General features: G+C 38.8%; 1 protein-coding gene across 4 annotated transcripts; it reads right to left on the bottom strand.

Moving 5' to 3' along the window:
• Positions 1–229: 229 nt before the first annotated feature.
• LOC117976697 (keratin-associated protein 4-11) lies at positions 230–6,500 on the bottom strand. 4 transcript variants are annotated; one of them, XM_055101141.2, is made up of 3 exons: positions 615–1,861; positions 370–524; positions 230–315 (listed from the first exon to the last, which is right to left on the bottom strand). In XM_055101141.2, the coding sequence occupies exons 1-3, from the start codon at positions 920–922 to the stop codon at positions 230–232; spliced, it is 549 nt and encodes a 182-aa protein (XP_054957116.2). In that variant the 5' UTR covers positions 923–1,861. The 4 variants fall into 4 exon arrangements, with proteins under 4 accessions (XP_054957116.2, XP_054957113.2, XP_054957115.2 ...); XM_055101138.2 differs by adding an exon at positions 6,121–6,500 and having other exon boundaries at positions 230–710; XM_055101140.2 differs by having other exon boundaries at positions 230–479; positions 555–1,861.
• Between the last annotated feature and the right edge of the window lie 8,360 nt (positions 6,501–14,860).

Here is a 14,860-nt window from a genome sequence, read left to right as displayed (position 1 = left end):
ATTTCATATTTGGTGCCATGACTGGAAGAGAAAGAAAGCAAGGGAGGGAGTTTAAAATGAACCAGAATGTTCTCACAGTCAGCGGGATGGTGATGGGCTCATTGGAAACATGAAATCCAACCTGCTGAATGACATCAATCCCACTCCATGTGTCCTAATATTCAGCACAGAAGAATGGTCTACAACTGTGGGCCTGCAGTGAAGGGAGAGATGAGCCAGGGCAGTGGGCTCAGCAGCAAGAGGAGGCGCAGCACATGGGGCGGGGGCAGGTGGAGATGACACAGGTTGGGCGATAGCAAGTGGTGTGGCAGGAGACTCGGCCACAGACTGGACGCAGGCAGCAGCAGGGGCGGCAGCAGCTGGATTCACAGCAAGAGGGGTGGCAGCAGCTGGAGATGCTGCAGCTGGGGTGGCAGCAGGTGGGCTGGCAGCACACAGACTGGCAGCACTGGGGCCTGCAGCAGCTGGACACACAGCAGCTGGGGCGACAGCAGCTGGAGATGCAGCAGCTAGGGCGGCAGCAGGTGGGCTGGCAGCACACAGACTGGCAGCACTGGGGCTTGCAGCAGCTGGACACACAGCAGCTGGGGCGACAGCAGCTGGAGATGCAGCATCTGGGGCGGCAGCAGGTGGGCTGGCAGCACACAGACTGGCAGCACTGGGGCTTGAAGCAGCTGGGCACACAGCAGCTGGGGCGGCAGCAGGTGGTCCTGCAGCAGGTGGTCTCACAGCAGCTGGGGTGGCAGCAGGTCTCCTGGCAGAGGTCTTGGCCACAGCCTTGGTGAGAGCACACGGAGCCACAACAGGAGTTGACCATGGTGTCAGAGGGTGAAGGATCTAGTTGGGTTTCTAGGAGAGTGAAGTTCTTGTGTTTGGAAGTCTCCTGGGCCTGTAGTCCCTTTATACCCTCCTGAAGGCCCATTGTCACAATGTCATTATTTCCTTGTTATTATTTACCTACTGGAAAAATTAATCATGTAATTACATAATTGTGTTTCCAGTTAAATACTCCAAAACAGAGAAAATAACTCATTTCCTTTTCCTGCTGTGCTCCTGTGTTTCCATTGGAAATGCTTGTCATATTTCTTCATTAGTGGGGGGTCACCTTTGTCCCTGGTCTATGCAGTGTCTTTTACAAAGCACTGGTCACAGGACTCTCTGACATTTTGTTTTTAAATGTGACTCTCCCTCCTACCTGCAGATTGCTGTCTGCAAATCATGGGGGATGAATTTTATAATGTGAATGTATCTTTTGTTGTCAAAGAATGTCCTGGTCAGGTGAAATGTTGGGAAGGAATTAGAAGGAAGGACCCATTTGGGGAAGGATGTCCCATCTGTAATGAGGATGACTCTGATCCCGTGTTTGCATCTTGGATGGTCGGGCAGATAGTCAGATCCCAACAAGTTCTAAACTCTGTCAGATCTTATTCCACAGCCTCCAGCGAAAGTACTTACCCATGACTCACTGCCTTTAAAGGGTAAAAACACATTTTGCTGTATGTCTTACAGTATATGCATTATGAGTAGGAAGTTTTGATTTATCTTTTTTTTTTTTTTGACAGATTCTCAATCTGTCGCCAGGCTGGAGTACAGTGGCATGATCTCTGCTCACTGCAACCTCCACCTCCTGGGTTCAAGCGATTCTTCTGCCTCAGCCTCCCGAGTAGGGAGGTTTGCGCCACCACACCCAGCTTACTTTTGTATTTTTAGTAGAGACAGGGTTTCACCATGTTGGCCAAGACGGTCTCGATCTCTTGACCCCGTGATCCACCTGCCTTGGCTTCCCAAAGTGTTGGGATTGCAGGCATGAGCCACTGCACCCAGCCTGATTAATCTTTGATCATCAAAATTGCATGATGGATTTTTCATTTACAAAAGCATTTGTTATATATAAAGAATATTTAGAATTATTAAGCCTTCAATAACATGCATCCAAGATGTTCTATTAGGTACTCTGGGTGTAGAACAGATAAACCCTCATCTTTTTCTTGCAGGTACTTGCATAAGACACATGGATAGGAAACAGTTTGGCAGAAATGAAAAGAATTACAATTATTTTCATTAAACAACTAAAATAAAAAATGTATAGTATGTGGATAAGTTCCATACACCCTCACGGTATGTATATTACTTGTGAAGTATTGACTAGCAGGCATTGTACCAAATATCTTACATTTGTTTCATTTTCACACTTTAATACAACCTTATGAACTAGTTTATATTCTTATTAGTCTTTTAGGGGAATACTCAAAAGAGGCATTAAAAAGTTAAAACAAACAAACAAACAACTTGTCCAAGGTTAAAGAGAAAGTAAGCCTAATACGTCTTAGTGTAGCCAAGAAAGCCGTAAAGAATACAATTTGCTAAGCTTGCTGAAACTGCTTCATCTTCTTGGAATGTTTCATCTTTTTTTGTCCACTCTGCAAACTCCTACTCATGTGTCAAGACCCAGTTAAAATATTTCCTCCTCAATAATATCTTTCCTGATAAGCTACCCCATTCACGTATCATGATTTCCTGCCTTGTGCTCATAATTTATACATTCTCCTGTATCATAGTCATTTACTTCTGTCATTCCACCACGTGCAATGCAAATACCCTGAAGCCATGCGCTATGGCATTTATTCTTGTTACCATGATACTCAGCACAGAGAACACTGGTGGTAAATGTTTGTTGAGTGAAGGAAGGCTTTTTGATGACATAGAGGCATGTAAGGTCCTTTAAAAAATGTATATATCTTTTGACTTCTGGATAAAAGAGAGGAAAACATTCCAAACAAAGAAATCATAATTTCATTTCAGGAAGACTAAACTCATTTGTGTGATAGGTAACATGTCACCTGATAAATAACATACGTGGAAACTGCGGAAGTTAAGATTCAATTTATAGAATGAGACTTGTTTATAGATAACCAAGAATACAGTGTTGAACATGCATGCCTATATTCACACAGTAAAAAGACAGGAAGGAAGTAAACGCCAGATGGTAGCACTGGTTCTCCTTCACCTCCTGACTTCCTCGTTTTACTCTTGTTGATTGAAATAACTATTATTTCCAGTTTGGTATCAGTCAGCCAAAAATGTTTGCTGATAATCTGTTGTCTTAGCTTAAATTCCACCCAATGCAAACCTTGAGAAAAAGACCTGAGTGCACATAATTTATTTGGGGGATGATCCCAGGAAGCACAAGTGAGGAAACGGTGAAAGTAAGACAGGAAAGGTAGAAAATCCCAGCAGTGTTTGTGTTAATGGTAAGGCCCCCACTGTGGGCAGCTGGGGACGAACCCCAGGGACAAGCCTGAGGCTGGAGGTACTTGGCCACCATGATTGCACACCTGTAAAATCCTGTAGAGTCAGCTGGGTATTAGTGTGAATCGTGAGATCCGATAAAATATGAACTTATACTAATCTATAGACTTTTTATACACTAGCGATAATTCTCTCTAAAATTTAATGAAGAAAAATCACACACTGGGGCCTGTCGTGGGGTGGGGGGAGGGAGGAGGGATAGCATTAGGAGAAATACCTAATGTAAATGATGAGTTAATGGGTGCAGCACACCAACATGGCACATGTATACATATGTAACAAACTTGCACGTTGTGCACATGTACCCTAGAACTTAAAGTATAATTTAAAAAAAAGAAGCATGTACTCACAGTTCTCAAGAGTAAATAGAAAAATATGTAAATAAATCTGCCAAGGCTATGTGAAGGAAAATGTTAACATTTCCTGAAGGACATAAAATAATGTTTGAATAAATGTCAGAACAAGAGATGTGCAACGAAAGCCAAGTTTTCAAATAAATACATACATGTTTTATGCATGCATTTAATGAGGATGTATCTCAATTTGCAACATTAGGTATTGAATGGGATTGGCAAAAACCATGATGGGAAACTTACTTTTGTTCACATTGTCACATTCTTTTGTATTGTCTAAATGTTTAAAGAGCATATATTTGTGTATAAATGATCTAAACATCCTTAGAAAATAATAAATGTGATTTATATAAAATTCATAATTTTTCTACATATTCTGTTAAATATATTTTCTGCTATTATGTTTACATTCTTATTTCTTTCAGGAACTAAAATATTAAAAGTAGATTTCAGTCAGTCATTTGAGCTCTCAAATTAGCTATCACGAATTTCAAATTGTTTTGGGGGACAGGCTGGGTTCCCCAGGAAGCAGACACTGAGATGGAGAGCAACATACAGGAGGTTTATTGAAGCATGCTCTTGGGATTAACACTGGGGAGGGCAGGGGAGGGGAAAGGGAGGGGAGGGGAAAGGGAAAGGGAAGGGGAAGGGGAGGGAAAGAGAAGGGAAGGGAAGGGAAAGGAAGGGAAGGGAAGGGAGGGGAAGGGAAGGGAAGGGAAGGGAAAGGAAAGGAAAGTGAAAGGAAGATCAAGTTTGACACTGGGATAAATCAAACTGCAGGGCAATCTCCATGGAAGTCTCAGATGAACCTATAGGGAGTTCTGGAGATGAGATGACCCATTAGAGTCATCCCTGGTTGGAGAGAAATGTGGGTCTTTATAGTTTCATCCTAAAAAGAGGGCATGACTTTGGACGAAAAGAAAAAAAATCAGTCTCCAGCATACCTGTGAGTTTTCACTAGGCCTGCTTCCTTCATTTCCATCACCTGCCTGGCCATGAAGGTGGCCCTCTCTACATGGCAGCATGAACTCCCCATTGAAACTCTGCCAGTCAGAATGAAGCAGATCCACTGTGTTTGTGTTGAGGATTCATTACACATGACTCAGTAGAAAATACATGGACTTTGCTAAACCACCTATTAGCTGCTTTTACTGGAAAAAAAAAGAAATTGAAATACAGTGTTTTAAAAGATCACAGCTCTGTGCACAATAGTAAAGACATGGAATCAGTCTAGGTGCCCATCAACAGTGCATTGGATAAAGAACATGTGACATTTTCACACCATGGAATACTACACAGCCATAGAAAAGAATGAAATTTTGTCCTTTGCAGCAACATGGATGTGGCTGGAGGACATTATCTTAAGCAAATTATTCCAGGAACAGAAAACCAAATATTGCATGTTGTCACTTACAAATGGGAGCTAAACATTGGATACACATGGACACAAAGATGAGAACAATTGGGAACTCCAAAAAGGGGGAGAGAGGGAGAGAGGAAGGGCTAAAAATGACCCACTGCTCAGTACCTGGTGACAGAATCATTTGTAGCCCAAACCTCAGCATCACACAACATGTAACAAATACGAATATGTACTCTTTGATTCTAAAATAAAAGTTGAAATTATTTTTTAAAAGATAATGAGTTGTGATCAATCTTTCAAAACGTTTCCCCTGTTGTTATATTCATGGATATTTCATGACTTCAGCTTCACTCTTTTTGTCTAAAGACTACAAAATGACTAATTGATTTGCCTAAGCCTGAAAAGACTTTTCTAGAAAAAAACTAGGCAGTGATCGATGTCAGTTGACCTCTGTTAGAAGGTTGACTAATCTGTGCTGTGAGCCCTACAGGTGTAGTTAAATGTAATCACCCAGGACCCAAATATAAAACCCTTTTTAAAAAGAGAATAAGAATCATATTCAATTTTCAGTGCCAATAGAATAGAGGTTTATTTTGGTACATGGAAATAATAAGGTACAAAAATGTTTGCAAAAGACTTTAAGAGAGAGACTTCACTGGACTTCAAGGTTGGAGGCTTTAAGATCTGTGGCCCTACAAATGATAGAGGCAATCTTCAAATTCCTTAGGCATGATGAATAAATGTCCTGAAGTCAAAGAGGCGGGGGGATGTTGGAGGACAATTTGTCAATTTATTAGGAGATTGTCAATGAATTCCTTTGGAAGGAAGGGAGTTTGGACAAAAGGTAGAATGCAAATACAGAATTTCTAAGGATGAGGTTTGCTTATGGGACCCAGATCAATTCTCTTGAACAGTCCGCATGTTTGCAATGAGAGCCTTCATCTGTAGGAAAGGACGTAATAAGGAAGTGGTGTGTTCACAGCAGAGATTTAGCAGCAAGAGGAGGCACAGCACAAGGGGCGGGGGCAGGTGGAGATGACACAGGTTGGGCGATAGCAAGTGGTGTGGCAGGAGACTCGGCCACAGACTGGACGCAGGCAGCAGCAGGGGCGGCAGCAGCTGGATTCACAGCAAGAGGGGCGGCAGCTGCTGGAGATGCAGCAGCTGGGGCAGCAGCAGGTGGGCTGGCAGCACACAGACTGACCGCACTGGGGTCTGCAGCAGCTGGACACACAGCAGCTGGGGCGGCAGCAAGTGGTCCTGCAGCAGGTGGTCTGACAGCAGCTGGGGCGGCAGCAGGTGGGCTGGCAGCACACAGACTGGCAGCACTGGGGCCTGCAGCAGCTGGACACACAGCAGCTGGGGCGGCAGCAGGTGGTCCTGCAGCAGGTGGTCTCACAGCAGCTGGGGCGGCAGCAGTTCTCCAGGCCACAGCCCTGGTCAGAGCACACAGAGCCACAACAGGAGTTGACCATGGTGTCAGAGGGTGGAGGTTCTCGGTGGGTTTCCAGGAGAGTGAGTGTTCTGAGTTTGATCTCTCCTTGTTCTCTCTTTTGCTTTTTATACCCTGCTGAGAACCAATATGACCATGTGAATAATCTTGTGGTTTGCACATTACTAATAGAGAATCAGTTGTTTTTTAGTAAATTAGATAGTTGTGCTTATCTGGTAAATATTTCTATAAATAGAAAAGGCAACATTTCCTTTTCCTGTTGTATTCTGAGCTATCCAATTTGGTTAAGCCAAGTGAATCAGCTCTCATTCTGCTTCTTTCATCTGATGTGTCTTCTGATGTGTAGACCCATTACATGACATTGTTTGATTGGATTTCATAAGTTAATTCTTTATTTATTTGACTCCTGGATAATAAGTTGAAAATAGATTTTATGATGACTAAATCTCCTCTGCTCTCAAAGGGGTTAAAAATAAATTGCATGGAATGCTGGTAGGAAAATGTGATGAAAGATTCATCTTTGGGGGGTGATAGGAGGTAACTTGTGTATAATAAGGAACACTGTGATTCCTTTGAATTTTGTGGCTGGTCAGTGAGATATAAAAGATCCCACTGAAATTCCTGCTTCATGTTATTGACTCTATTTAGCTTGAAACAGATATAATGCAATGATTCATTGCTTTAAAAGTAAAAATACATTGGCATGATAGGTCCCTTTATAAATTATTGTTGGCATGTTCTTCAGAGATGTGGATCATAAGTAACATTTTTGTTCTATTTTGTTGGTAAGTCAAGATAACCACTGAATGTGTTTAACTGAAGTGTTATTGAAAGTAGATTTTCTCATACTCGAAAGCTGTTTTTTCTCACAATGTATGTTGGAGATATTTTGCTTGATACATGGAGAAAAGAAACAAAGGATCAAGTTTAATTTCTGTCCTACAGAAGCTTAAACAAGACAAATAAGAAACATGTATAGGAAAGAATTTAGCAACTATTTAGAGAATGGTGTGATTAGTGAACAAAATAACAATTATGTATTTAATCTGTACACTTCCAATGAAAGATGAAACAATACTAATAGTTATAATTTTTTGAGTGCTTACTATGTGTCAGGAATTTTCTGAGTCCTCTATAATTGTTATCTTGTTTATACTTCAAAAGGATTCTACTATGTAGACACAATTTTTCTAAATTCTTTACATCCAAGGTACTTGAGGCCCAGATAGATTGAAGTCACACAGTCTGTAATAGGGAAAGGGCGTCTCTCCTAGAGTGTTCAAGGAACGTTTTGCGCATGAACATTTTGCAATTAAATCCCTCCTGATATTTAAAAACAATTATTTATAATTAAAAACATGCAAGATATGTTCTCACTCCTAAGTGGGAGTTGAACAATGAGATCACATGGACACAGGGAGGGGAACATCACACACTGGAGCCTGTCGGGGGTGACAGACAAGGGGAGGGAGAGCATTAGGACAAATACCTGATGCATGTCGGGCTTAAAACCCAGATGACGGATTGATAGGTGCAGCAAACCATCATGGCATATGTATAACTATGTAACAGACCTGCATGTTCTGCACATGTATCCCAAAACTTAAAGTAAAATTAAAAAAAAAAGATGCATGGTAAGAAACCATCATAAACAAAGTAAAAACACAAATGACTAAATAATAAAAAAGGACTAGCAATTAATATCACGGACAAAGGGTTAATAGTATATAAAAGACTTCTGAGACCGGACACGGTGGCTCACACCTGTAATCCCAGCACTTTGGGATGCCAAGGCAGGCGGATTGTTTGAGGTTAGGAATTTGAGACCAACTTGGTTAACTTGGCAAAACCCCATCTCTACCAAAAAAACACAAAAAAGCAAAAAAAAAAAAAAAAAGGCTAGGTGGCATGCATCTGTGGTCTGTGGTCCCAGCTACTCAGGAAGCTAAGGTGGGAGGATTGCTTGAGCCCAGGAGGCGGAGGTTGCAGTGAGCCAAGATTGCACCACTGCACTCCAGCCTGGGTGACAGAAGAAGAAGAAAAAAAGGCTTCTGGAAATAGATAGAAAACAGACCAACAGCCTAATGGGAAAATAAAATGCAAATATTTTACCACCATATAAATATACTCAATCTCATGCATAGTAAGAGAAATGAAATAATATGGTATGATAGTTCTCACCTGTTAGATTATCAAAAATTCAAAATCTGATAGCATTCTCTGGAAGTGAGATGATGTGAAAATGGGCATGCTCGTATTTGTCTTGTGAAGGTTTGGCAATAACTAGCAGCATTATTCTTTGACTCAGCTATCCCAATTCCATAAAATATCTCAAACATACTCAGGTAAATATATGAAAGATATTGCACAAGACGATTCATAACAGTTCTATTTGGGAAAAAAACTAAAAACTACAACAACACTGGATACAACCCAGGTGTCCTTCAATAGGGCACTGGCGTATAAACTGTGGTGCCTTCCCACGATGGAGTACTATGCAGCTGTCAAAAGGAATAAGGAGTGTCTCTATAGGCTACTATAAATTAATCTCCAGTAGATATTGTTAGGAGACGATAAAGCAGTGGAGAAAAATGTGTACAATTGTTCTACAACAATGTTTTAAAAATCCAGGATATAAATATTGAAAGTATATTTGCTTACACTTTAAGAAACGACAGAAGAATAGAGAGAGAGGAGATGAGAAAACAGGAAAGAGGGACTTCTGTCAAAACATCAAATTGTGCATTTTAAGTACATGCAGTTTATTTATTATATGTCAATTGTAATTTAATGTAGCTGAAAACAAAGAAAAAAATAATGGAAGAATCAACCACATTTGGTTTTGTTGTTATTGTTGTTGTTGTTGTTTGAGATGGAGTCTCACTTTGTCACCCAGGCTGGAGTGCAGTGGAGCGATCTTGGCTCACTGCAACCTCCACCTCCTGTGTTCAAGCAATTCTCTGCCTCAGCCTCCTGAGTAACTGGGATTACAGGCGCCCACCACCACGCCCGGTTAATTTTTGTATTTTTAATAGACATGGGGTTTCACCATCTTGGCCAGGCTGGTCTTGAACACCTGACCTCATGATTCACCTGCCTCAGCCTCGCAAAAGTGCTGAGATTACAGGCGTGATCCACCACACCCAGCCCATGTTTGTTTTTTAAAAATTGACCCATAGAGGATGGAGGGAATAGAATAGAGAAGATAGAAACAGACACTAGATTATTTTTGAATGTATCTTTTTCTGTAGCTTGGACTTTGCACCCATGTAAATATTTTACATACTTATAAAAATATTAAATTTTTAAAATCTCTCAAAATCACTAAAACCACCACCACAACAATGGAATCTAACTGTATATCCAGGCATAACTTCAGAGTAAGTAACTATCCCAAGGCCAAAATGTTTTTTTCAAAAACCTGTTAAGTTTGTTTGCAATAACTACACTGTTGTTATTAGTATTGGCAATATTATTCCAAGATTGTTGTGCAAGCATTATGTAATAAAGAAAATGAGTAATTACATCAAGGAATGGTTATTTTTGGCAAGGAATAAAAGAGATTTAGGAAAAAGATATGAGGTTAAGTAAAAATCCTGTAATTATCAGTAGAAATGCTGATGTACTTTATCTTTTAAGCAAATATTTTCTAGTTGTGGACACTGAAAAAGTTGAGAGAAAATAATCAATTTAGTAATACTCATCATTTTTACATTTCAATCTTTCGTCCCAAATGCCATATTCACTACAAGGAACAGGGGTTCCTTGGAGAAATGGCTGAATATAAGTGTGGGTAAGGAAATATACAAATGAACCTGGAATATCTTATTATATATATATAAAAAAATCTACTAGATTCACGTCAAAAGTAGCCAGAGACCAACTTGAAGTTTGTTATTTGAGCACCAATGGGGATATGAACTGGAACCCACAGGTTCATATTGACAGGAGTTAAAAAAAATACTTTGGTCAGCTTTGAATGATGTTCCATTAGCAAGATTAACCAAGAAAAGAGGAGAAAAAATCTAAATAACCTCACTAAGAAATGAAATGGGAGCTATTACAACTGACACCACACAAATACAAAAGATCATTCAAGGCTACTATGAACACCTTTATGCACATAAACTAGAAACCTAGAAGAGATGGATAAATTCAGGGAAAAATACAACCCTCTTAACTTAAATCGAGAAGAATTAGATACCCTGAACAGACCAATAACAACCAGTGAGATTGAATGGTAATTAAAAAATTACCAACAAAAAAAAGTCCAGGACTAGGCAGATTCACAGCAGAATTCTACTAGACATTCAAAGAAGAATTGGTAACAATCCTTTTGACACTATTCCACAAGATAGACAATTAAGGAATCCTCCCTAATTCATTCTATGAAGTCAGCATCACCCTAATACCAAAACCAGAAAATGACATAACCAAAAAAGAAAACTACAGACCAATATCCTTGATGAATATAGATGCTAAAATCCTTAATAAAATACTAGCTAACTGAATCCAACAACATATCAAAAAGATAATCCACCATAATCAAGTGGGTTTCATACCAGGGATGCAGGGATTGTTTAACATATGCAAGTCAATAACTGTGATACACCACATAAACAAAATTAAAAACAACAATCACATAATCATCTCAATAGATGCAGAAAAAACATTTGACAAAATCCAGCATCCTTTTATTATTAAAACCTTCAGCAAAATCAGCGTACAGGGGACATACCTTAATGTAATAAAAGCCATCTATGACAAACCCACAGCCAACATAATACTGAATGGGGAAATGTTGAAAGCATTACCTCTGAGAACAGGAACAAGACAAGGGTGCCCACTCTGCCACTCTTCTTCAACATAGTACTGGAAGCCCTAGCCAGAGCAGTCAGACAAGAGAAAGAAATAAAGGGCATCCAAATCAGTAAAGAGGAAGTCAAACTGTCCCTGTTTGCTGACAGTATGGTTGTTTACCTTGAAAACTCTAAGGATTCCTCCAGAAAGCTCCTAGAACTGATGAAAGAATTCAGCAAAATTTCCAGATATAAGATTAATGTACACAAATCACCAGCTCTTCTATACACCAACAGCGACCAAGCGGAGAATCAAATCAAGAACTCAACCCCTTTAACAATAGCTGCAAAAAAAAAAAAAAAAAGAAACAAAAAACTTAGGAATATACTTGACAAAGGAGACAAAAGACCTTTACAAGGAAAACTACAAAACACTGTTGAAAGAAATCATAGACGATAGAAACAAATGGAAACACATCCAATGCTCATGGATGAGTAGAATCAATATTGTGAAAATGATCATACTGCCAAAAGCAGTCTACAAATTCAATGCCATCCCCATCAAAATACCACCATCATTCTTCACAGAGTTGGAAAAAACAATTCTAAAATTCATATGGGACCAAAAAAGAGCCCACATAACCAAAGCAAGACTAAGCAAAACGAACAAATCTGGAGGCATCACACTATCTGATTTCAAACTACATTCTAAGACCATAGTCACCAAAACAGTGTGGTACTGGTATAAAAATAGGCACATGGATCAATGGAACAGAATAGAGAACCCAGAAATAAACTCAAATACTTACAGCCAACTGATCTTCGACAAAGCAAACAAAAACATAAAATAATATTCTTATTAATTTTTCTCCACAGTTTCTCTCATTAATTCCATAGTGGATTAGAGTATTTGATTATTGGCTTGTCTTATTTTTATTCTTATGTTAACTGTAGCTTCTGTATGTGAAGTTTTATCTCTATATTTATGTGTTGATTGTAGCCTTTAGCATAATACTTTTTCCTACTTTGTCTTCTGTAATGCTTTTTGTGTAAGTCTAACTTGTGGGATAGAAGAATTGTGGCCCCTGCTTTCTTCCATTTGCATTTTCATATATGTATCTCTGTCTTTACCTTTTCACTTTTAACCTTCTGATGCTTGTTGATTCACTTGTGTCTCTTTATAGACAGCATAATGCTGAGCTTTCCTTTTCATAAGCCAATCTGAAAATCTTTTTTTAAAGTCAGTTGAGCCTATTATATGAATGGATATAATCAATATGATTAAATTTAATTATGTCATTTTTATTATACTTATATATAATAATGATATATAATAAGTTATCTTCTATATTTGTTAAATATTTCTCTTGCCTGTCTCTTTATCTTTCTATCTCTCTGTCTTTCACTTTTAAAATTCTAATCTTTCACCTTTTAAATTCTCTCTCTTTCTCAGTATGCCTTTTGGTATTTAGGAATGTTTGTATTTTGTACTAACGGTTACCTTTATATACCTCATGAGCTCTATTTTTTAGCTACTGTCAGTTGATTCTCTGCTTACAGAAATATTGAAATTATCTAGTTACCTCTTTATTCCTCACTCCCTGAGCATGAGATTTGAATTCCTGGTTAATATCTATAAGGCAATCAGCAAACTTCTACTTTATATATTTGCTCTCCTTTTCCTTCCTGTTTTGGTAGTTGTGCTGTATCGACATTGTCAGTACATAGCTGTTATGTATCACACTTCCTCTCTTAGGCTTATCGTTCATTCTGTTCTTAGTTCCAAAGGATATATATCGATCCAGACCTCATGTAGATGTCCTTCCAGTGTCTTTAGTCATCTGATTTTATGAAGTTCACTTGTTCATAAATTCTTCAGGATCCACCCATGGTGGAGAATATTCACTGGGTTTTTTCATGTTTATAATAGTTTGTTTGTGGCCTTTATACCTGAAGTTCAGTTTGGCTGAATTTAAAATCTTTGCCTCACATTTTCTTTCCTTGAGCGTTACTGTATTATCTTCTGACATTTTCATCAAAATGTGTGAAAACAAGCTCGTTTTATTTCCTTCTAGTTGACATGGACATTTTGCCTGGATGTTCAAATGATTACTTTTCTTTAAATAATTATTATGTTTTTCTTTAAAATTCAAGGCTTTTATAACATTATGTCTCAATTTTGACCATTATGAGCTTATTTTTCCAGAAGGGGTAGCTATACTTATAACAGATAAAACAAACTTAAAATCAACAACAGTAAAAACAGAGAAAGGAGGTCATTATATAATAATAAAGGGATCAATTCAGCAAGAAGATATAACAATTCTAAATATACATATTAGTAAGAGAGTGAGCTTAGTAAATTTGAAAGTCCCTTTGCTACCTGTCCTTTTTTTGTGCTCTGCTGAAGCAGCTGTGACCATGTCCGGGATCATTTCCTACTTTATTTTCTTATGGAGATGTTGGGGCTCAGAAAACAAAACCCCAAAATATGATTCTTTGGTACCTTGATTGGGGAATTGTGGGGAACAGCAGCTATAAGCAGAGGTTTTCTCTGAGGTTCCCGTATCTGCCTGAAGACATCCAGGAAAGATATATAACAGGAAAAGAGGCTAAATGTTGACATCACCCCAGAGCGGCTTTGCCTGAAAGACTTTACCTACATAGCAAGACAGCCTTTGTTCACCATACATTTCTTTCCCTCACCTTCCCATAGCTTGTGGACACCTCCCCTAAGAATCCCCAAGACCCTATTCTGATGCTATACAAACTTCAATCATTGGCCCTTCTTCAGGTCTTATAGTTTGTGAGGCTCTGCACATGCATGTAATAAATTTGTATGCCTTTTCTCCTGTTGATCAGTCTGCTGTCACTTTTTTCCAGAGACTCAAATTCTCAGATCTAGAGAGTAGAGGGAAGTTTAAAACACACCTATACACTATACACGAAATTAGATCATTACGTTTTTCTGGTTAAATATTTTAAGATGTAGGAAAATATTATTTCCCTTTCCTAGTGTGTTAAGATTTTCCAATCTGGACTTTCTCACAGAATTATCTTGCCTATTTCTTTGTCTACTGTGTCTTCTCAAGATGGCCCATCACATGGATTCAGTCCGGTATGTACCTGTGATCTGTGCATCACGCCATGATCCTGTTTGGGCAAATTGTTCTCATGATGCCAAGATCTCTTTTGATGTCAAAGAGAAGCAGAATTAGAGTAGGGAAATAAAAAGAAACAAGCTCATCTTTCTGAGTTAGTTACCGGTGAGCAATGAGGAAGACATATCCTATTTGTGAGTCATAAATGCTCATTAGATAGTGGACTCTCTAGACTTCTTCAAAGTATGCACCAGGTATCATTTCCTTTATTCAATTTGAAACTGTTAACAATGACTCATTGTTTTAAAATATGAAAAGGCATTTGGAGCTACTCTGAATAAATTCTCACTGGCCTAATATGGGACTTGGGCACCAAAATGAATATTGGCAGTAATAGATTACAACCCATCAAATAAAATTAAGGATTGATGAGTCCATATTGATATGAATTAAATGGAGAAGTTAAAAAAAGGAAGATGAGA

Source organism: Pan paniscus, chromosome 19 (assembly GCF_029289425.2).
Source record: "Pan paniscus chromosome 19, NHGRI_mPanPan1-v2.0_pri, whole genome shotgun sequence".
In the NCBI taxonomy this organism is placed as follows: domain Eukaryota; kingdom Metazoa; phylum Chordata; class Mammalia; order Primates; family Hominidae; genus Pan; species Pan paniscus.
Note: the sequence above shows the minus strand (reverse complement) of the source record. Positions and strands in the feature narration are given on the sequence as shown.

Excerpts from the sequence above, each read along its gene's own strand:
- LOC117976697 (XM_055101138.2), bottom strand. The coding sequence starts at position 6,500 with ATGGTCAACTCCTGTTGTGGCTCTGTGTGCTCTGACCAGGGCTGTGGC. Across the intron at positions 711-6,120 it reads TGCCGCCCCTGCTGCTGCCT|GACCACCTGCTGCCGCCCCA; the intron begins GCGTCCAGTCTG and ends CACCTGCTGCAG.